Source organism: Aptenodytes forsteri, unplaced genomic scaffold, assembly GCF_000699145.1.
Source record: "Aptenodytes forsteri isolate BGI_AS27 unplaced genomic scaffold, ASM69914v1 Scaffold261, whole genome shotgun sequence".
Classification (NCBI taxonomy): Eukaryota; Metazoa; Chordata; class Aves; order Sphenisciformes; family Spheniscidae; genus Aptenodytes; species Aptenodytes forsteri.
In genome coordinates, this window is record NW_008795583.1 from 186,794 (window position 1) to 209,252 (window position 22,459).

Sequence of the window (22,459 nt, forward strand, 5' to 3'; positions counted from 1 at the left end):
AAGACTGTGATCAGGAGTAGTCAGAGTGGATTTATGAAGGGGAAATTGTTCTTAAACCTGATAGCCTTCTGCAATGAGGTGACTGGCGAGTAGTCAGAGTGGATTTATGAAGGGGAAATTGTTCTTAACCTGATAGCCTTCTGCAATGAGGTGACTGGCTTGGTAGACAGGGGGACAGCAATGGGGTATTGTTTACCTTGACCTCATAGATGAGCGGACAGAGTATATGTTAAATAAGCGAACAGTGCAGTGGATTGAAAACCAGCTGAACATCCAGGCCCAGAGGGATGTGATCAGCAGCATAAAGTCTAGTTGGAGGCATGTCACTAGTGGTGTACCCAGGGTAAATACTGGGGCCAGTACTGTTTAACATTTTCATTAATGATCTGGGTAATGGGACAGCATGTACCCTGAAGCAAGTTCACAGATACGATACGAAACTGGGAGGAGTGGTGGTACACCAGATGGGTGTGCTGCCATTCACAGGGACCTGGACAGGCTGGAGAATTAAGCAGAGAGGAATCTCTCGGTTCAGCAAAGGGAAATGTGAAGTCCTGCAGCTGGGCAGGAATAACCCCATGTACCAGTACATGCTCAGGGCTAACCTTCTGGAAACCAGCTCTGCAGATCAGGACCTTGGGGTCCTGGGGACAGCAAGCTGATCATGAGCATGCAACACACCCTGACAACAAAGGCAGCCAACAGCATCTTAGGCTGTCTTGGGAAGGGCATTGCTGGCAGATTGAGGGAGGTGATCCTTCTCTCTTTAGCACTGGTGATAAAACATCTGGAGCGCTGTGTCTAGGTCTGAGCTGCACAGTACATGAAAGGTAATGGACTTACTGGAGCGAGTCCTGCACAGGGCCACGAAGACAATTAAGGGACTGGAGCATCTATCTGTATGAGGAGAGGCTGAGAGAGCTGAAACTGTTTGGCCTGGAGAGGAGAAGGTGCAGGGGGATCATTTCAATATGTGTAAATACCTGATGGGAGAGAATGAAGAGGAGGAAGCCAGTCTCTTCTCTATAGTGCCCACTGACAGGACAAGAGGTGATGGGCACACATTGAAATACATTAAGTTCCATCTAACACAAGAATACCCTTTTTTTGCTGTGAGGGTAGTCAAACCCTGGAACAGGTTGCCCAGAGAGGTTGTGGAGTCTTCCTCCCTGGAGATACTCAAAACCAAACCGCACACGGCCCTAGGCAACCTGTTCTAGCTGACCCTGCTTGAGCAGGGGGGTTGAGCTCTATTCTCAAGAGGTCCCTTCCAACCTAGACAATTTTGTGATTTAGGCCTTGAGGCATGTGGGCTGAGCTTCTGCTTTCAGGGGGTGAGCTTTTCTGCTTTTTAAGTCTTCCAAGGTCATTTGCGCAGCTTCACTTTGGCACGTTGTGAAACAACGGAAATCACAGAGATGTGAAGTCTGAAATTCAGGGATGTTGAGCTTGAAATACTCAAACTTGTGGACCCTAATTGCATTTTAATTGAATATGCATTTATACTGGTTCAATCCAAATTTCTGTTAAGCAGAGCTGCTCAGACCATAAGATAATTTTCATAGCCATGTTTCTGAGGACTTTGTTTTTCAGTGTACACCTTTGGGGGAGTCTTTTACTCCCAGAAGAGAGTAGCTTAGTCCATAGCATTTCAGTGAATGTCTTTTCTTGTTTTTCTGATTGCATGTAATTCTTGCACTGTGATGTGAGGCTACTGCAGTTAGTGCCCTGCCGTTTCAGTTGTGAAAGAACTGAGCAAGAATGGCAGTCATGCTGCCCCTTCATCTTTTTGGTATAAATACTGTATTGCAGTCAGATGATGCAACCCAAGCAGGGGTTTGCCTGGTCCGTAGGACCTTCATTCCTCTGGTCTAGAACTTAGAGCTTGGTTTTGTGTGCAGGTTTCAAATCTCCCTACACATTTTGTTTGGAATGAAGCTGTTTGTATCATGAACTGTTCCAGATAAAGTGCTACTAAGCTTCTAAGTCCCTGCTTAAGAGCCTGCATGCAGCCAGGATTGACAAGTACTTATCTCACAGGTCCTCTTTATCTGTTCTTGTGTCTACAGTCTTGCATTTCCTGCTCTGCCTACTCCTACTTTCTGCTTCCGTGTAATGGACGTGGTCAAACATGTCAGTTTAAAACTCCGAATGCTTTTTTATTTAAACATAAAAATATCATCCACCACTTCGCAAGAAATCTGACACAGCATGATCATTTTCCTTCCCATCATTCATATGTATGCCTTCATATTTACATGAGCAACAACGTGCCCTTGCCACAAAGAAGGCTAATGATATCCTGGGCTGTGTTAGGCAAAATATTGCCAGCAGGTGGAGGGAGGTGATCCTTCCCTTCTACTCAGCGTTGGTGAGTGTTGGGTCCAGTGCTGGGCTCCCCAGTACAAGAGAGACATGGACATAGTGGAGAGAGTCCAGCGAGGGGCCACTGAAATGCTGAAGGGCCTGGAGCATCCCTCCTATGAGGAATGGCTGAGGGAGCTGGGACTGCTCAGTCTGGAGCAGAGAAGGCTCAGGGGGATTGAATCCATGTGTATAAATGCTTGCGGGGAGGGTGCCAAGAGGACAGAGCCAGGCTTTTCTCAGTGGTGCCCAGTGCCAGGACCAGAGGCAACAGGCACAAACTGGGCCATGGGAGGGTCCCTCTGGACATCGGGAAACACTTTGTCAGTGTGAGGGTGACACAGGCCCAGGTTGCCCGGGGAGGTGATGGAGTCTACATCCTTGGAGCTATTCAGAAGCTGTCTAGACATGGTCCTGTGCAACCGGCTCTGGGTGTCCCTGCTTGAACAGGCGGGTTGGACAAGGTGACCTCCAGAGGTCCCTTCCAACCTGAACCATCCCATGATTTTATGATTCTATATTAATTTCTGTGGAGAAGGATACCTCTCTCAAAGTACATGAATTTTTGTATGATAACAGCTCTCTGTTGCAAGTACCACTGGTTCTGCTTCAGCAGTATTTTCGCTGAAGTAAAATGTGGGCAATGTTTTAAGCAGAGATTAGTTGTATTACTCAGAAGCGATGTCAATGGATGTGGTGAGAATGAACATAGATGTAAGCAGCTGGGGGGCTGTTATCTCGCACTGGTAACTGTATATAGTGAACTTTTCATGTACTGAACCTCTTTGCCCCTTCATCTCATTAGATATTCAACTGTTAAAAATAATAAAATCCTCTTGCTTCTGGGGACCCAGTGTTGCAAATAAGTTTGCACTGTTTACCTCTGTGTACCCCTTTACTGTTTACCCCTGATATAGATCTGCAGGGCTGTAGGATGCTTGTGTTCTGTGATCAACTTAAATCTGTCACTGCTTTTCCTGTTTGACTCAGTGTTTAATGGCTGTATGCTGCTTTTTGTTTCCAATAGCTTCCTAGTTGCTTATTTTCTAGGCTTTGCCCTCCCTAATAAAAATGTAGTTGTCATCTTTGTGTGCAAATGAAGTGAACTGTGAAATATCTTGGTTTTGTGCAGTCTTATACCCTTTTGCAGTAATGAAAATGTTTTGAGCATGTGACTGCAGGGGATAATAATGTGGCCTCATACCTATTCTGGCCCTGTGGCCATCCCTTTATAGTTGCAAACAGATGCTCTTGCATTCAGTTGATTATTTTTGGGTCCCTGTGGTGCTGGTACAGTGCAGCATAGGTAAGGTGGTTAATCGTCCCGTTGCTCGATTGCATAGCAACCCTGGGACTAGTCTTAAAGGTTAATTGTTGATCCTTCTCGCTGTCATCTTGTTTTCCTCTGCTTTCTAAGCCTACTGAAATCTGGAGTACAGTGTACTTGAGCACTTTACTAGAAGAGTGGAGTAATACACTCTTGCTTTGGAGAATGCTTAGGCATTTGCAAGAGACCCAGTGGTTCAATGGCTACTTCAGGAGGAAAGGAAGGACTGTTGGGCAGACTATCTTTCCTACTTGCAAGGAGAAAGTGTTGAATGCAGAACAAAGGTGGGTGTGAATTGGACACAGGACAAGAGGAAAATGTCTTCTGCAGCATGTAGTGTTTAAATAAAAGGGCAAGTCTTTGATTGGACATGTCTGCTAAAACCTGCCACTGGTGACAGTTGGGAAGTAATATCACCAAGTGCGTTCTTGGCTGACACTCCTAATGACTGATGGGTGCTCTGATGAGCTGTCTGTTTACCCTGGTGAGCTCTTTGCTCTAGCACATCCTTGAGGGTTTGAGAAGTTTAGCAAGCTCTGCATGTTCCTGTAGTAATGCTGATTATTTCTCTTTATGCTTTTATTGTCAGATTGAGTTCAGCTTGCCAAAGGCAAGTTGCTTGTCCTACCTTCTACTGTACTTCACATCTCTTCCTATCGTCTGCCCTACCTGGACACCACATTTGGCTGAATCCTTTTCTAAAATTCATCTTTGCTTTGCTAATTCCCTACCAGACTGATCAGTCATGTGGTGCTAGGTCTTGTAATCTGCCCCTTGCTGTTGTCTTCTCTGTGGCTGAGAAAGGCATGTTCATTGTTAATGTTGGTGATCTGGCATTCCTTTTTGACCTTCATTGTTTGTCTTGCTTAACATAACTGTCCTTAGCCTTCATACATCTGATCATTCACAGAATTAAGAGTCATCGCTAGATATAGTAGTGGATGGCAGATAGCAACCACGTGCAAATCAGTTGGAAGAGCTTGTGTCAGAGCTACCTTGAAGTGTGTATTCTTATCTTGTACAGTTAAGAGTTTGTTTTAAAATGTATGCTCAGGTGAAGCTCCTCTTAAGCCTCTATCTGTGCTAAGTGGCTTGCACACTAAGGTTATGGACCTACAATAGTGACTAGACCAGACCAAAACCAAAGCTTTTTGTCCCAGCTTCTAAAATGCTGTCACGAGGCATAACAGCACTTTGGTCTGCCTTGTTTAACATGGCTTCCAGTGAGTTTTTCAGAGTTGACTTCAATATCATGTTGTTGCTGTCACAGTGATGAATGGAACAGATATGTGTCTGGCAAGGCCGCCTCTGCTTAGCTCTACGGCGTACAGTGAAGAATCTGGTAGTCTTACGCCATTGCTCTAATGTTGCATTGCTTCAGCTTTGCAGTAACAGAGCGAGGTTATGCATGTGACTTCCAGCCAAGTTGCACATGACCTGTGATATAAACTGCTACAACAGGAAAAAGGCTTGCCAAGTGTGGCTAATCAAACCCAGCTGCAGAGCCAGTCTCTGCAACAGTGACAGAAAAACATGCTGAGGAATTCCAGTGGGACTCTGCAAGTTTGGAGGCACAAGGACCAGAATATCAGTGGGGACAGGTCCCTGGATGACCCACAACAGCAAATTCAGAACTGCCTTTCTGTGTGTCTGAGTTGGAAGTTCCCACAGACAGTGCAAGCCCAGCTCTTTCCAGAAATGCTGGTGCCACTGCAGAATGTCCATAGGACCTGGACGCAGATAAGCTTATTATCAAGTCCTTAATGAGGCACAGACAGCCGCTATAGATAGAAGTTGGGCTAGGATTCCATTGTACTTGCCTTTCTGGTATGGGAGTGCCTATGTTACATCACTGGCTAAGGTTTCTGTTGATAATGCCTTTTTGTGATTGATTACTGCCTCTTCCCTGTTCTTAAACAGGGCCCAGGAGCAAAGGACAGAATGGCTGGATAGTGAACTGGCCCTTGCCATCCAACACATGGTAGAAACAGTATTTAAAGACACATTGGAAAATGAAGCTACTCAAAATATCGTTTGGAAGATGACTTTATACTTGGCTGATTCTGCTCCACGTTTGGCAGGATAGTGTTGTCCTGGGTAGCACCGTGCCAGAGTTCCTGCCTGAGGACATTAGTCCAACACTTCATGGCATGTGCTGAATTTCTGCAACACTGCCACTGTTGACAGTGCCTCTCTTTCAGGGCAGGCCTTGATGCTTCTGCCCTTCTCCAGGGGTCTGGCCCTGGCAGACAGCGGTGCTGCCCTAGCAGCAGCTCAGCTACATGGAGGATCTTGGTGGTGGTTGCCAGACCTCTGTACAGAGCTGCGTAGCTGAAGATGGGTTTGGGGTTCCTGTTTACTCTTACAATCCATTGTACTGATAAGAAAGGCAGAACGAATAGAAGGCTTATTTTATAAGTTTTATTTTATATCCCCAGATTGTCTAGTTAGTTCCCGGTAGTCAGAGGCTGTCATGCATGTGAGAGATGTTAGGTTTAGCAGGGTTCACAAAAACACTTGTTTGATAGTTCATGTATACTGCATGCTGCACAAAGACATCCAGTATTCCATAAAAAAAAAAAAATAAAATTCAGACTTCAGAGCAGAAGGGTTTCTGAAGTCTTAAATACCCTGTTCTGCAAAAACTGGGACAAAGTAATAGTTCTTGTAGGCAGGGAACAGACACGTTTGGAATCAGCGAGACCCTATGATTGTTACAGCCTAGGCCTCAGGGGAATGCCAAAATCTTAATGGTATTGGTCACTCTGAGGAAAAATTTGTTCTTAATCAAAAACTTCACAGTATTCAGATGGCTGTGCATCTGCAGCAGTATTGCATTTCTGGATGTGATCAGCCTCTGGCCCTTCATAGGGCTGTAGCTGTCCTTATCTCCACCCCTCATGCCCACCAGAGGTATACTATAGATTTAGGAGAAATTATTTTTAGTTCCTGCAAGTCTCCAGCAGAAGTTCTGAAAGTCATGAATGGCAGTGTGTGTGTGTGTGTTGTTTTGGTTGGGTTTTTTTTATGAAGTCAAAACCTCATTTGACAGTATTAAATTGTTTGTTTTTACAGTGGTGAATTGTTCTTTTGAGTAGAAAAGAATAAATTACGGGGGGGAGGGGCCAGTACTGTTAAACCTCATCTTGATTCCTTGGTCAAAACATCTACAGAAAGGAAACAGGAAAGAGCAGTAATGATGAGGAAATCCAGCTGCTGGAGAAGATCTGGCGTAGCCCCTCCTCTCTTAGTAGCCACCTATAGACCAGACGTACACAGCGGGCTACTTAAGGCAGATACTGCCCGTAGACAAAAGTAAGTTAACAGGACTTCTCCATTGTGGATGTCTGGGAACCTCTTTAGAAGGCCCAGTATGAGAACCTGCTGTGCTGGGCAAACCTTGGGTGATTTGCCCTGTATGTAGAGTCAGGCACTGGCTGGAGGCATGGTGACAGGGTAGAAGCTGAAAAAGGGCTGCCCCACTGGAGGGGTTTGGAGTCTCTCAGGCACTGATCTCATTAATGTTGAGGCTGTTAGTAGAAATGTGGGGAATGTGTGGTGTTGAGGTAGGCCAGGATATCCTCCAGAAGCACAGGAAGACATGAGAGGACTGGACAAATTCCAGTTGTAACTAACTCAGTACTGCAAAATACAAAGCTGCATAAAAGTCCAGAGCTCATCATTTGGGAACTGAGGAGGATCTGGCGTCTACTAGCTGTTCAAGAGAGGAATTTGACCCACTTGTGTAGTGTGCAATGTTAAGATTCATTGGGGCAGAGTCCTCAGTAGAAAGAATTGATGTGATTGTGCATGGCCCTGGCCAGAGCTCCTCTAAAGCAGTCGGTGTTACTGGGAAAATGCAGAGCAGGTCTTAAGAGGAAGACAAAGAATTTGGCTTACTTTACTTAGTGCTGTGAAGCTGAGATGACCTGCTGGTGTCTGTAAAGACGTAAGCACTAGGAATGAAGTAATCTTACTGGACTCCCAAGATAAGAGCTAGCACAAGAACAAAAAGCAGTAAACTACTGGTGAACACTTGGTTGGAAAAGTAGATGCTGGCTATTGGAGCAAGCTCTGTTTCCAGTGCTTGAATAAGATAATATGATTTGGTATGTGCCACACAGCAAGGTTGAGCTGAGTTATTAAGGAAGATCCTTCTTGTCTGACTAGAGCCCAAAGAACATCTCTCCTCTGAGGCTGGGAACTAGTTCAGTCTCATTCAACTGGGAATCCTCTTTGATGTGTCCTGCCCTAATCGAGGAACACCTGGAAAAATACAAGCGGTTTGGCATGTCCCATGTAAGTCCACATTGTAGCAGTACAGATGTCGTGGTTTAACCTCAGTCAGCAACTGAGCACCACGCAGCCACTCGCTCACTCCTTCCCCCCCCCCCACCGGGATGGTGGAGAGAATTGGAAGAGCACAAGTGAGAAAAACTTGTGGGTTGAGATAAAAACAGTTTAATAATTGAAATAAAATGATAATAATAATATAATAATAATACACAAAGCAAGTGATGCACAGTGCAATCGCTCACCACCCGCCAAACGATGCCCGCCCACCCAGTTCCTGAGCAGCAGTCGCTGCCCTCTTTGGCTGTGCCCCCTCCCAGCTTCTTGTGCACCTGCAGCCTTCTTAGTCGGTAGAGCATGGGAAACTAAAAAGTCCTTGGCTAGTGTAAGCATTACCTAGCAACAACTAAAACATCGGTGCCTTATCAGCTTTGTTCTCATCCTAAATCCAAAACACAGCACTGTACCAGCTACTAGGAAGGAAATTAACTCTATCCCTGCCGAAACCAGGACAACAGACCAGGACCAATTGTGATTGTCCAGGAGGTTGACAAAGTGGGAGATGGGTCTGTGACTGTGGGACTGGGCCTGTTCAAGGGTGGAAGTAGAGCTTCAGATGGGATGGTGACTCTCTGCTCCCTGCCTGCCTCAGTGTTTTTCCCTGGTGGAGCCAGCTGCTTAGTTTTGGAGAGTTGTTTGCAATCTTTTCAGAGGTGGCTGTCCCGAAGGCTTATCTTTCATGGGGAGTCCATACTTGGGTTCTGCTCATTGTTCTTGTGGCTGGGAGTTACTCCCTCCCTGTAGCTCTGAGTGGTTTGTGGTTGTTGCTGTGGAGGTGCTGGCTGCTGGGAGGCCTCTGCTGTCAGGGTGGTCATCTCTCCTCATTCAGCAGCTTTGCTTGACTTTCGTCTTGAGGCACTTTGGCACCAGTGTCCTGCTGATATGTGGAAGAGTTGCTTTGTAGGTTTATCCCTCTCCTAGAGCCCTGAGGTGGTGACTAATTGCAGCGATCTTGGCATCTCTGGCTGTTCCTAGGGCTTCTGTTACAGTTGAGTTGCTTGTGACAAATGCTATAGATCTGATTTAAGTTAGGTGCTTTCAGGACTTGCACTTCAACAGGGAGTCCTTCCCAGCTTGTCTTCCCATTCAGCAGAAGCTGGGGTCTCCAGGTTTGCTCTTGGAGACTAATGCTAAGCTACCTTAGTTGATCCACAGGCAAGGAAACAATGAGAAATATATCAGGGCAGGTGACCTGAGATGAGGGACTGATGAAGGGCCAACTTAACTCCACTGTGCTGCCCCTTTGGGCACCAGAGGGCCCTGGAGTTGCATGTGTTCCCTAGGATCTAGTCAGGGATGGGCTACAGTTTCCTGTATCCTAAGCATTCATGACTTTCTTCTAGTGGCACCGGACACAATTAACAACCACGTGAAGACCTGTCGTGAGGAGCAGAAGAACCTGCACTTCTTTGCCCCGGAATATGGAGGTATGGTGTGGCTACAGCTGCAAGCCTGGTTTTGTTGGCCTTACTAATGCTTCCAAGCTGTTCTGCATCTTGTTTTCAGCTACAGGCTCATGACAGATGTCACATTAACAGTTTTGAGTTATTTGCCTGCTTAAATGTTCCAACTCCTCTGTCTTTTGATGGCAGAGGGGAGAGAGAGGGCTGCAGGATTATCATAGCCTGATACAGAGGTGGTCCTGCTGGTACTGCTGAATGCGGGGATGGCCTGATAACAGAGCGTTATTTCTGTGTTACAGAAGTTGCCAACGTCACCACCGCTGTGGACATTTACTCCTTTGGGATGTGTGCACTGGAGGTGAGTGTGGAACACTTTGGCTATGGGACAGAGAGAGAATGAATTTGAGGGAAGGAGATGGCTTTGTGGAGATGCTGTGGTTATGGGTGGGTTAGCCTGGTAACAAGTGCATTTTGTTCTCTCAGCCAAATGCACTTTGCCTTGGAGGGATCCCTATCGAGGCTGCCCCAGATGCCTTACTAAGAAGTAAATAGCTCAGTAATGTGTGGTTCTTTCTGAAATTCCTAATGTGTAATTCATTACTCTGTGGGTCTTGGCCAGTTCTGAAGCCTGACCCACTGGCTGATGGGAACAGTCACTGCTACAAACTGTACTTAATGTACATGGAGAACAAAACTCCCCTTCTGGGGGGGTACCTGTTCTTCCTGTGGTATCTGGAGGAGAGGACAGATGTAGTCCATAACTTTTCTGGGCCAGCCTGTCCCCACCTGATACAGGTGCTGATTGCAGTCAGGTGTGAGTCTGACATACCTGATCTTAGCAGCTTACTGGTTCCTCTGTCCTTGCAATCAGTAGGTCCGAGTCTAGGAAATGGGAGTTGTTGGTAGGAGTATTTTCTGGGAAGAATTGTCAGAGCCAACACAAAGTATTCTGAACCTATGCTGCACATCCCAAAAGTGAAGCAGGAAGAGAACTGTGGAAACACACAACTTTTAAGAAGCCAAACTTGAGCTGAATCTTAAGACATTCTCTGGAATCTTTTGCCAGCCTTTCCTAGCTGGGAATTTGTGTATGTGTGACTGGAGCCAGTTCCGGATGGTGTTGTGTGCTTGCTTTTCTGCCTGTAATACAGAGCTATTCATACAGCCAGGAGGGACACTGTCAGATTCTGGCAGTGATCCAGTTACTGCTTCATTAGAGGATGGGAATTATTAAGCAGAAGTTCAGGCCAATGGATCATGAGATTCAAAATGGGGATACTTACTGTCTAAGGTGATGCTGGCATAGTTTTTCAGGTCTCCCTGGCAATCTGTTAGGGTGCTAGAAACAAGCTATCATAATGAGGCAGTCATTCTCTCTTTGCCTCCACAAACTGTGACCTTAAGTAGCACCAAACAACTTGGCTGTTATGATCTCATGCTTGGCAGTGGTCTGCTTGAGCTCTGTTCAATGTAGTCAGTAATTCTCAGTGAAGTCTGATGTGCTGCTTTGTGTTTGCAGATGGCGGTGCTGGAAATACAGGGTAACGGAGAGTCGTCTTATGTGCCCCAGGAGGCCATTAACAGTGCCATCCAGCTGCTGGAGGACCCCTTGCAGAGGGTGAGCAAGGAGGGATCAGCACCCCTGCAGACGTGTTGGCATTGCACATGGTCTCATGCAATTTTTGTCTTTCAGGAGTTCATTCAGAAGTGTCTAGAACAGGACCCTGGCAAGCGTCCTACTGCCCGAGAGCTCCTTTTTCATCAGGCGTTGTTTGAGGTGCCATCACTAAAGCTACTGGCTGCTCACTGTATTGTTGGACATCAGCGTGAGTATGGAGTCCCAGGGTGCTGCATCTCGTGTTCTGCAAAGCTTCACTAAGTTGTCAGTACAGCTGACATGCTGGAAACCAAGACCTTCATGCTACTCTTAACAGGCAGGGACCAGGGCCTTGTGAAACAGAGCTGTGGTCACTGCAGAGCCTGGAGGAATATGGTGCCCTGCCTGCTCTTGAGTCGCATGGGAGATTAACAGCCTAAAGCCTCTGGGTTTTTTTATTGCTTTTCTTAGGTTGGAAAGGAATTGCAGTTGTTCAGGTCGTAACTTTTTTTTAATAGATATGATTCCTGAAAATGCTTTAGAAGAAATGACCAAAAACCTTGACATGAGTGCAGTGTTGGCAGAGATTAATCATGCAGACCGGGAAGGAGTCAAGATGATGTGAGTACCCTGTGGTGTGCTTGGAGGGGGCTGCTCAGGTGCATGTGGAACAGGTGCCAGGGCACTGGGGTGAGCACTGAAGGATCTGCCTGGGACTCTTCCCTTCAAGTTAGTGTCGGTATTTCACTACTAACTGGGAAACAAAAGGGAGCTGATGGTGCTGTTGGTGAAGGAGCATTCACTCTCTGTCTGGGCACAAAAAGTTCCGTGGCGGGTAACTCCTGGGTGGAAGAAGACCTTGCACCCGTGTTCTGTGAACACATTCTGTACAGCTGAGATGTGAATTGTTCCCCAGATGGAGGGGTGGGAAATTAACACGCTGTAGTTGGAACAGTCCTTAGCAAAACCTGGCTGAACAGTTTGGGGAAATGACTTGGACCAATCACAGGCTTGTCAAGTGGAGTCCAACATGCTGGAGAAGTGGTTCCTCAGTGTTTTCTTAATGGAGCAGCTCATTCTACAATATGCAAAGGGAAAGGCTGTTTTGGGCAGCTATCAGTAACACATAGCAGCCACTTAAGCTACAGAGGTGGCTCCCTAAGTAAGTGACCGTAATATGTATGGAGCAAGTAGAGTGCCAAAAAGTGACGTTAAATTTTGGATAATGAAACCTCAGCTAGTTGAAGGGTTAGCTGAAAAGACTAAGATGTGGATACTGTATTTCCATATGCCAGGGTGCTTCCAGGGTAGCCCAGCATTCTGGGATGCTCAGGCTACTGAACAAAAGTAATCAAGATGACAAGGAAAAAAAGCACTGTTCATTTGAGAAGCTCTTTGTGCCATATAGACCTTTCTAAAAACTGACATTCTGATCTTCATAGCGCTAATAAATAAGAGTATTGAATTCCCTTTGGAATGTTTTTTGTTAATTAAAGGTTCAAAATGGAGGACAAAGAGTGAATAGCCAAAGCTGTGCAAGAGAGATTATTTACATACATTGGACTTCAGTCTGCAGAGGATTGGCTATCTGGCATATGCCAGCCTGGGACTTGCCTTTTGGTAGTGCAGTACCTCAGAGGTTCTGGAAAAGGAAAAAGAAAGCATAGTAATGACTTGAAATGTCAGAGAGCATCATTTCCAGATGATTCATCAGAGTGCCACGCAAACTGAGCTGCTAGAAAAAATTGTAATTTTTTGGTGAAAACTACTACTGTAGTGTTGGGAAAGTAACAGAGGTTGTGTGTGTTGAAAAGGGCTGGAGAATGGTCTTGGGAAACTGAGGCAGATGTGCAGCCTACACCAGATCTGATGGAACAGCAAAGCACTTGGTGGGGGGATCATGGCAGGATTTGAGCAGCTTGCAGTCTCTGGCTAATCTCTGAATTTCTTCAAAGCAGTCTTAAGACAGTGGCACAGAGGAGACTGGCAGTTCAAAGTTTTTGTTGCAACCAGTCTAAAAGAAGCTGTGGTCAAGTGGACACTAAAAAGCTGAACTGACTAAGGTGATGAGGGAAGTGTTTTACTGGGGAATTAGTAAAGTAGGAGAATCTGTGTCTCCTTGTTAGTCAGAACCAGAAAGAAATGAGGTACTCACTGTGAACTATTCTGGTGTTGCTAACTCCCTGTGCTGTGCAAAAGACAATAATAGCTTGCTTTAGAGAAAGAACTGCTTCTCTGCCTGAGAAGGCTGTGAAGTAACACCACAGGAAAAGACCATTTCCAGCTTGTTGAAAAAGCACTGCTGTGCAGCTATAGATGAGAGCAAATATGATATCAGGGTGCCAAACAATGGGAGAGAAGGTTATGGTAGTTGAGTGAAATGTCTAAAGATGTTACCTGTACAATGTACATGTACAAAGTGGCAAACTTTGTGAACAGTCCTGGAGCAAATCAGAGAGCTGACTTCACCAAGAGGCTGGAAATGATTGTCACCACATGGAGGAACTGTATGTTCTTGAGGGTGAGAAAGAGGAAGAGCAGTAGACATATGACAAGTTATGGTACAAAGGGGAGGGATTGTCAGTGCTTACTATCCTCCATCTACCACCAGCAAGGAAGATGTTCAATGGAATTAGAGGCTGGGGAATTAAAAACAAATTGGTAGGAAGACTTCCTCTGGGACACTACATTAAGAAGCCACCAAGCTGAACGAGCAATCTGGGAAAGAAATTACAAAGGGAACAAAAGTATCCCAAACTCCAGTGAGAAATATTTGGGCAAGGCATTAAATCCTGAGGTGTAGTTTCTAGTTTCTGGTCTGGAGTGATATGGCTGGTCATACTGTGCCATCAGCTGCTTGCAGAGGTTCTTGCCTTTGCGGTGCTGAGTGCCCTTGCTCTTCTGGAGATGGGACACAGACTTCATGGGTCCAGTATAACAGATGTCTTTGGAAAAGCTTGCTAGGAACATGGTGTTATTGGGCTAGCTTCCAAATAATTGTTTGCATTGGACAACTCTCTACAGGGAGGTGATACCTGTTCTGCCATAATTAAAATGTTGCCTCATCCTTAGCTTCTATGAATAGTTGCTTCCTGTACAGGAAGATTGGAGCCTGTCTCACCTCCATTCGTACTCATCCTGCCCACTGACACAGCCATAGTCTAGGACATGGGGATTTGAAATTGCATCTGAAGAGACTTGAGTGGATGGTTCTGTTAGATGACGTCTCACCTCAGTACTTTCCTCCTCCCCCCTCAGCTTCTCACAATCTCCGGCATTGGAGCTGGACAAGTTCCTGGAGGATGTAAGGTAAGAGGGTTTTTTTTAAAGGGCAACTTTGACTGCGTGTAAGACTGGAAAAATTTAGGAGAGGCATAACCTCAGACCCTGCTCCTTTCCTGTAGGAATGGTATCTACCCACTCACAGCTTTTGGGATGCCACGACCCCAGCAGCCCCAGCAAGTAGTGGTGAAGTCTCCCATTGCTCCACCATCAGTGAAAACACCGACTCCAGAGCCTGCTGAGGTGGAGACCCGCAAGGTGAGAGATGGGAGCTCCATTCCTTCCCTCCCCAGGCAGCTATGCTGTGCAGCAGCAGTCAGTCACGGGGTGTCTCTGCTCCTGTTTCAGGTGGTGCTGATGCAGTGCAACATTGAGTCAGTAGAGGAGGGAGTGAAGCACCATGTATGTTCCCATCATCTGGCTGAGCATGCTGTGTGGGGATGTACCAGGGCAGCTGTGTAGAGCGAGTGGCTCCAGCATGCTGATGTGCTGCTGGTGCCTGGTGTGACCCTCTGCTGCCGTAGCTGCCATCTTTGGGGCCCAAAGCCAGATCCAGGCCCATGCCTGTGGCTGACCTGGCACGTAGCAAATGTTTTCGGCCCCCCCCCCAGATTCAGGCGTCCTCCGCAGGATGGTGCTGCTGGCTGTGGTTTGGAATGGAACTGGATGTGGTCGTTCTGTTAGACTCCTGTGGGGCTTTAGGGGGGGGTGGTTCCTATCCTGATGGGGATTTCTGGGGATGCTCCTGGCTGTGGCCACCATACAGTCACTCATGAGAACTTCTCTACTCTGCAGTTAACACTGCTGCTAAAACTGGAAGACAAATTGAATCGACACTTGAGCTGTGACCTGCAGCCCAGTAAGTACCTTTCTTCCCATGCTCTGGGGCCAGCAGTGCACTCAGACCTGGGACTTATACCTGTTCCTGTGTTGCAGATGACAACATCCAGGAGCTGGCAGCTGAATTGGTCCAGCTTGGATTCATCAGTGAGGTAAGCAGGCCTGGGGCTCATGTAGGGATATAGATCTGCATTCCTTTCTCAAATTTAAATGGTTTATGCCAGACCAGTCCTTTTCTAGCTGGGGATGTAGGAGAAATAAGACATGTCCCTGCCCAATGCCCTGGCAGGCTTCAGCCAAGCTCTTAGCTTTGCACGGGCTGGGCCTACCGCTCACTGTAGCTTGTTCTTCCCAGGCTGACCAGAGCAGACTTACCTGTTTACTTGAAGAGGCATTCAGCAAGTTCTACTACACCCGGAACGGAGCCCTGACGGCAGTGACTGTGTCATCTTAGCACCCCTCGGCTCCCAGGCGGCCAGTGTGGCTTTGTTGCCTGTGACCCCTCTGTGTCTGTCCATCACTGTAGGGCATCAGCAAGACCCCAGCTGCAGTGCTTGGAAGCTCATCCTGCATGTGCCGTGGCTGGGCTTAGTGACAATCCTCCCTGCCCACCTATTAAAGGGGACTTTGCGCATCAGTATTATTTCCAGCCCTGTTTTTGTTGGGATTTTGCCAGGTGGTGCCGGGGAGCCGGGTCCTGGCTTGGGGTGTTCTGTAGCCCCATTCATGTGCATGGAGTTTGTTCTGTTTGAATTGTACAAAGTGTCTTTTGCACAGCACAGAATTTTTTTTTTTTTTTTTATTTAAAGGTAAGCAGGGGCAAGCCCCTAAGCCCTGCCCCCTCTCTGCGCCCTACTCTGCAACTGCCTCTGGCAACACTCACTACCCTCCTTCCCGGGCAGAGGGAGCCAGGGGTGGCCGGGCTCCCATAGCACCTGCCTGGCGCTTTGCCTGCCTCTTCTGCTCCCCTTTGGCTGCACTTTGTTTACTTTTTTGCCACAGCCGCTCAGCCCTGCACTTCGGCATGCACTGTAGGTGCAGGGCTGCGGTGTGTGCTGACACTGGGCTGTGTCCCCTGCAGCCTTCTGAGCCCAGCGCGGCCCGACCCACCCTGCTGTCTGCTGCCCTAGGTCCCTGTGCACCGCGGGCCGCTGCGCGTAGCATGGGACCCGGCGCCGCAGGCATGGGGGCTGCTGGGGCGGTGGGGGCTGCAGTGGCCCTGCCTGCCCCGGGTCCCCTTGGCAGTGCTTGAGGCCTGCCCCCGCGGCCCCCACTTCCAGTCTCGGGGTGCTTGGCGGGGCTAAGCCCACGGCTCCGCACGCCTCTGCGGGGCTGGGCGCAGCACCGCTCCTGCATCTCATTTCTATCATTTCCTATTTTTAATAAACTGTTTTGTAAATACGCGAGTGCTGCCTCTTTCCGGGCCGAGGGGGGGGCGGGGCGGGGCGGGCCTGCCCTGGGGCGGTGCCGGCTGCGGGCGGCTCTTCGTGCGGTGGCGGCGGCCATGGCTGGCGGGCGCGGGGGGCGGTGGGGGCCGGGGCCGCTGGCGGAGCCGCGGCGGCTGATGCGCACTGGGTTGGGGCTCATCGTGCTGGGCCACGGCAGCCTAGTGCTGGGCGCCATCGTGCACGGCTCGGTCCTGCGGCACGTGGCCGGCGCCAGCCGCGCCATCACCCCCGAGTACGCGGTGGCCAACGTGGTGTCCGTGGGCTCCGGGCTGCTGGTGAGAGCGGCCAGGCCGGGCGCCGGGGGCCGGGCCGGGCCGCGGGAGGGGGGAGACGGCCCAGCCTGAGGCGCGTGTTGAGCGCGGATCTCTCTCCGCAGAGCATCGCCGTGGGCATCGTCGCCATCCTGGTGTCGCACAACCTGTCCCGGGCAGCCCTGGTGAGTGCGGGGCCGCGGGGTCAGCAGCCGAGCGGGCCGGGGGCCTCGGCGCGGCTCAGCCCCTGCCGGCAGCCGCTCCCCTGGACCTTGTCCCCGGTAGTTCCTTCCGCCTCGGCGGCTTGCGGGGTTGTGGGTGTCCCCTGCTGCACCGGCTCCGCCGCGCCGGCAGCACCGGGAGGGGGGGTGGGCAGCAGCGTGGGTACTGGGTATCGTCCTGGGGCAGAAGTGCTTCAGCTAGTGGATAAAGCTGCAGCCGAGGTCAGGCATCTCTCTGTGGGCTCACGCAGGGTGGGCCTGCATGAGGCAAGGCTGCTGCCGGTGGGGGCCTCGGCTCTCAGCAGAGCTGGGCCTGTGCTGGGGCTCCCCGGGCATAGGAGCCTGTGGGAGGGGGCTGTCTGGTGCCTCTGGGCTCATGGGAGGGGCTAAGGATGATGCCAAAGGTGCAAAAGCCTCATCCGAGTGCAGGGCTGAGCCATGCTAGAAGGGGCAAGAGGTTGCATGTGCTCACTTGGGGCAAACATCTGTGGGGTTCCCAGCATCCTCGTTACCCTGCAGAGTGGGCATGCAGCGGCGTGGTGTGCCTGGTCCCATGCAGTGGCAGTGCCTAGCCCTGGCATTTCCCCCAGCTCTGGGCAGCCCCAGTCTCATGTGTTCTCCTTGCTGCCTGCAGCATTGGACCCTACTGAGCGTGTCCCTGTTGAACAGCCTCCTGTCCACAGCGTGCAGTGTGGGCCTGGCACTGGCCATTGCCCTCACTGTTCGCGGCCGGGGCATGCACCTTGTCACAGGCTGCAACAGCTCCGCACTGCCTGCTGATGCCCGTGCAGCCATAGCGACCAACGACTGTCCTTTCAACACCACACGCATCTATGTGAGTCTGCAGGGCCACCACACCCCCACACCCCCTCCCACTCTTCCTCTTTTTGTCTCTGCTTCTTCTCATCTTCCTTTTTCTTCTCACTCCCTCTCTCTTTTGCCCATGCTCTCTCTGCCCTTCTTCCTCTCTCCCCCCCTCCCTCTCCCTTTCCTTCTCTCTCTCTCTCTCCTTCCCCCCCTCTTCTCTCCCCCCATCACCTGCACAGCCTCTTCGCTCAGCCGCATGCAGGTAGGCTGGGTGCAGTGGACCACGCTACCTGAGGGACCTCTGACCCTCTGCTCTGCAGGACACAGCCCTGGCGCTCTGGTTCCCCTCCATGGTGCTAGCGGCCACAGAAGCTGTGCTGTCTGGCAGGTGCTGTTTGGTGGCTCTGATCTTCCGGGGCATTGGGCCCTGTGCACGCAGCTACAGCAAAGACCAGGTATGCCCCATCAATCTGGACAGGTCTCCCTGCCTCTGCCCCACCATTGCTGCCTTTTTGCTGCATTTTGAAGGTGCTGGGTTCTGCTGGGCCCTTATTCCCATACAAGCAGGCTGTGCAGCAATGGGAGGGGGGAATGTCAAGTTTGAACCTCTTCTAGCCAGCCTTGGTGATAGACTGGCACCCCTTCATCTTGGGTAGTTGTAGAGGGACCCTCCCCTTCATCCCTCTGATAGCCAAGCCTGTTATGTCCTGGCTGTCCTGAGAGAACGCTGACCCCCAACCTGGCCCAGCCCTTCACACACCCCTGTGACCCTCTACCTCTTTTTTTTTTTCTCTCTAGCTGGCGAGGCCAAGTACAGTGAAGGAGGGGCCACCACGTGAGATGCAGCAACTCCTGGCGGGGCTGGCCGAGTCTTGTGCCTAGCTGGAGAGGTGAGTGCAGTGCATGGGCTATGCTTGGGGGATGGGAGGGAGTAGGCTCCGCTGTCAAGAGGGCCCCTACCCACACCAGCCCCCTGAAATGTCTCTTTCCAAGCACATGCTACAAATACTGGCCAGAGGTGTCAGTGTATGCCTGGCCCTGCAGCACAGTCCTGCACTCATGCGTGCTCTTTCACTCCCAGGTGGTGCTGCAGGAGTGCTGTGATCCAGCGAAGTGAAGTTGCACCTGCACCGTGCTTCTGCCCCGGGTGTAGGCATGGGTAGGATGGGCTGCAGGGGGGAGGGGTGTGCCTTTCCCCCCCCAGCCCCACCACCCCACCTGGGACAAACTCTGCAGGTTCCAGACACAAGCTGCCCAGGGTCACCAGGCAGCCTTTGCCCAGCAGGTGCCATGGGCCCCAGACACTCTCCCCTTCTCTCCCCAAGCTGCGAGGCCCTTCCTGGCACACTAAAGGCTTCATCGGTCTTTTACATGCAGTGGTGGGGGTGGACAGAGGTGCTGGGGTCTGGCAACAGCCAGGGCTGGCCTGGGTCCTGGTGGTCCTGCTGCAGAGCAGGCAGGGTCAGCTTGCTGTGCCTGTGCTCAGGCAGGCCAAGGAGTCGAAGGTGAAGAGCCCCTTTGTTGTGAGCCTCTGTTGTTTCCCTGAGTAAATAAACTTCATTTTCACAGTGGCTGCTGTAAGTGGCTCCCCAGGGTGGATGCCTGCTGGAAGCTGGGCCTACTAATGGAGGGACAGTGCAGCTGGTGTGTAAGCCCATCTCCATGCTTGCCCCCCACCAGGCACAGGGATGCAGACAGATACATGGTCCCAGTGTGACCGTCACCCAGCAGGACGGAGGGCACATGTTTAGCATAGCTAGGTTGAGGCTGAGAGGCATATGTGTACAGGGTTATGGCCCTGTGCCCTAGGAGCTACACGTGTTCCTGGGCTCAGCATCCCTTGACAAACAGGAGCACATTAGGGTTGAGAGACCTGTTTATTGGGGGTGGAAGTGGAGGGTGCTGAAGAACAGGACTGAAAGCCGCCACAGTCTAGCTCACTGGAAAGAGAAGCTGGTGTTCGGGAGTCCTCCACACCACTGGCTGAGGAATTTGAGCACATCTTGGCACGCAGGGCTGTGGGATGTCTGCAGAATGAAAGAGGCCTTGGCACTGGCAAGGGGGCAGTGCTGTCACCCTCTGGCCAAGGGCACCCCTGGGAGCTGACAGAGCTGCACAGGCAGGGCTGGGTCTGCTCCAGCTCTATAAGTGAGGTTAATCCCCACCCAGCAGCACACAGGGAGGCTGCACTAAAACTGCCCTGGTTCAGTGTATCTCTACCCAGCGGGACAATGTTTTATTGTCAGCATGAGGGGTTGAACACCCCGCAGCCTGTCTCCCTGCCCCACAGGGTGCCTGGCTCACCTTGACAGCCATCAGGAACTTGTTCCATGTGTCCTTGTTAGCTTCTCGGCCTGGCCGCTTGAACTCTATCTTGTTCCTTAGCACAGGGTACCCTGGTCACACAGTAACACCTTCAGAAACAAGCTGAGACCCACAGCAGACCCCTGCCTTGTGCACCCCTTCCCTCTCTGCCGTGGCCAGCTGGCTAGGGCTGTTCCCATGGGGCAATGCAGGGAAACAATGCCACCCCGGCTTTTAGAGACCAGAATGAGGAAGGGGGTGCCCAGAGTGGTGGGATCAAAGGAAGATGAGGGCTGAGCTGCTCTCTGGCAAGGACACCCAACTAAGTATGTCAAATGATAGCACCCCACTCCTGACCTTTGGAGCCAGTCCTGTTGCTGGTGGCCCACGCCTTCTCCCCGCTTCTCTGACCCGCTCTTTAAGTCCTGCACCACAATCCCTCACTGTCTGAAGTGTGCAAGTGGGGGGGACAGTATTTGCCAGAATAGACAGCTTTTGTAGAGCCAGGGCAAAGCAGGTACAGGTGCTGCATGTGTACACGTGAGTCAGTGCTGGCCAGCCTGGGCAGTCTCCTAGACAGTGCTGTGCGAGACAGCAGTCACAGAATCATAGAAACACAGAATGGTTGAGGTTGGAAGGGACCTCTTGGGTCTATATAGTCCAACCCCCTTGCTCAAGCAGGGCCGCCACAGCTGGTTGCCGAGGACCATGTCCAGATGGCTTTCGACTATCTCCAAGTATGGAGATGCCACAACTTCCATGCAACCTGTTCCAGTGCTCAGTCACCCTCACAGTAAAAAGTGGGTCCTTCCATCTCCTCCAGCAGAACTGGTCCCCACAGCTGCACAGTCTCCCTACTCCTCTTACAGCATAGCCTGAACTCCCTCCCAGACCCCTCCTGCAACATGTTCCCACTCCCTGCATGGCACCATGTACTCCTTGCACATGTGTGAGCTGGCCTGGAGCTTACCTGTAAGCACACAGGGCAGGGAGCGCACCCCTGTATTTGCTGCCACCAGTGAGGCTTCGTAGGTGTCACGCTCATCCTGTGGCAGCACCTGCTCCAGCCGCTGGTCCATGGACATGGTGAGCACCCAGTCCCTGACCTCCTCCCGCTTCTCCTCCTGCAGGGCAGAGGCCAGCGTACCTCCTGATATTGCATGCTGTGCCACTGCCCAGCTGCTGCTCCACAGCACCAGGGAGCACACTGGGGAGAGCAGGACACATGAATGTGCATGCAGGATGTACACACACATGTGCATGTGTGCATATTGGGGGTGTGTGTGTGTGAGTGTATGCATGCGTGCACATGCACACGTGTATATTGGGGGGAGCATGAGAAAGAGTGCATGTGTGTGCATGTGTATGTGTGTACTGGGGCTGCATGTGTGTTTGCAGTGGGGGGGCACAGGGCAGGGGGCAGTGCTGAGTACATTCCCATCTCCTGTAGTGCCTGCTGTCCCACCCTTGTCCCAGTCCCTGTTCAGAGAGGACCCTGAAGCAGCATCAGTGTTCATGGGAGCTGAAGAAGGCAGATGACACTCACAGGCACGTGCTGTTGGGCTGGAAGTGGCACTTCAAAGGGAATGTCTGTGCTCTGGAAATCAGAGTGGTCCAGAGAATCCAGGTTCCCTTCTTCAATGGCCTGAGAAAGAAGTGGTGGAGCACTAGGCAATACCATCCTTGGAGCTGACAGTACAATCTACATTGTGAGGATGGCATTACTGATGCCCCTATCTATTAGTGCCATGGTGATTGGGCCCTCCTGGGAGGTGGCATTTATGGCCATCCTCTGCAGTGTCAGAGGATGTGTGCCCCTGAAACACTGTACTACTACAACTTGTCAGGTGGCCTCAAAGGAGGGAAAGATGAAATGGGGAGGTTTTTTTTCCCCAGCAGCTGCTGACAGTACTTGGAAGACTGGTACAGTAAGGTCTGTCGGCTTCCTAGGGTTTGGTGTTTTCTGGTGACCAACCTGCTAGTCAAGGAAGGAGTTGACGGCACGGAGGATTCCTGAGTCTTGTATCACAGTGGCTAAAGCATTGGGCCATGCCCTCCACCCCTCAGGTAATTTTCCTTCCCTTGGAACAACTCAGATGAGATCACAGAATCATAGAATAGTTTGGGTTGGAAGGGACCTCTAAAGGTCATCTAGTCCAACCCCCCTGCCGTGGACAGGGACATCTTCAACTAGATCAGGCTGCTCAGAGCCCCGTCCAACCTGACCTTGAATGTTTCCAGGGATGGGGTATCCACCACCTC

At 50.5% G+C, this 22,459-nt stretch overlaps 3 protein-coding genes across 3 annotated transcripts in view; 2 read left to right on the forward strand and 1 right to left on the reverse strand.

Annotated features, from left to right (window-relative positions):
- Positions 1–15,802, forward strand: part of NRBP1 (nuclear receptor binding protein 1) — a 47,753-nt gene extending 31,951 nt beyond the window's left edge. The window contains exons 7-17 of the mRNA XM_009282300.2: positions 9,388–9,471; positions 9,747–9,805; positions 10,967–11,065; positions 11,141–11,273; positions 11,563–11,665; positions 14,303–14,353; positions 14,449–14,584; positions 14,675–14,728; positions 15,122–15,185; positions 15,263–15,318; positions 15,522–15,802. Coding sequence (XP_009280575.1) covers positions 9,388–9,471; positions 9,747–9,805; positions 10,967–11,065; positions 11,141–11,273; positions 11,563–11,665; positions 14,303–14,353; positions 14,449–14,584; positions 14,675–14,728; positions 15,122–15,185; positions 15,263–15,318; positions 15,522–15,620 — 938 coding nt within the window. The 3' untranslated portion in view covers positions 15,621–15,802. The remainder of the gene's footprint in view (positions 1–9,387; positions 9,472–9,746; positions 9,806–10,966; positions 11,066–11,140; positions 11,274–11,562; positions 11,666–14,302; positions 14,354–14,448; positions 14,585–14,674; positions 14,729–15,121; positions 15,186–15,262; positions 15,319–15,521) is intronic.
- Positions 15,803–16,670: 868 nt separating this feature from the next.
- On the forward strand, positions 16,671–19,061 carry KRTCAP3 (keratinocyte associated protein 3). The gene is made up of 6 exons (XM_009282319.2): positions 16,671–16,889; positions 16,991–17,050; positions 17,721–17,921; positions 18,214–18,348; positions 18,692–18,783; positions 18,975–19,061. The coding sequence occupies exons 1-5, from the start codon at positions 16,671–16,673 to the stop codon at positions 18,773–18,775; spliced, it is 699 nt and encodes a 232-aa protein (XP_009280594.1). The 3' UTR covers positions 18,776–18,783; positions 18,975–19,061.
- Positions 19,062–19,751: 690 nt separating this feature from the next.
- IFT172 (intraflagellar transport 172) overlaps positions 19,752–22,459 on the reverse strand; it is a 43,297-nt gene continuing 40,589 nt past the window's right edge. Inside the window, exons 43-46 of the mRNA XM_019472860.1 lie at positions 21,744–21,842; positions 21,168–21,321; positions 20,198–20,289; positions 19,752–19,920 (exon numbers count right to left, since the gene is read on the reverse strand). Coding sequence (XP_019328405.1) covers positions 19,831–19,920; positions 20,198–20,289; positions 21,168–21,321; positions 21,744–21,842 — 435 coding nt within the window. The 3' untranslated portion in view covers positions 19,752–19,830. The remainder of the gene's footprint in view (positions 19,921–20,197; positions 20,290–21,167; positions 21,322–21,743; positions 21,843–22,459) is intronic.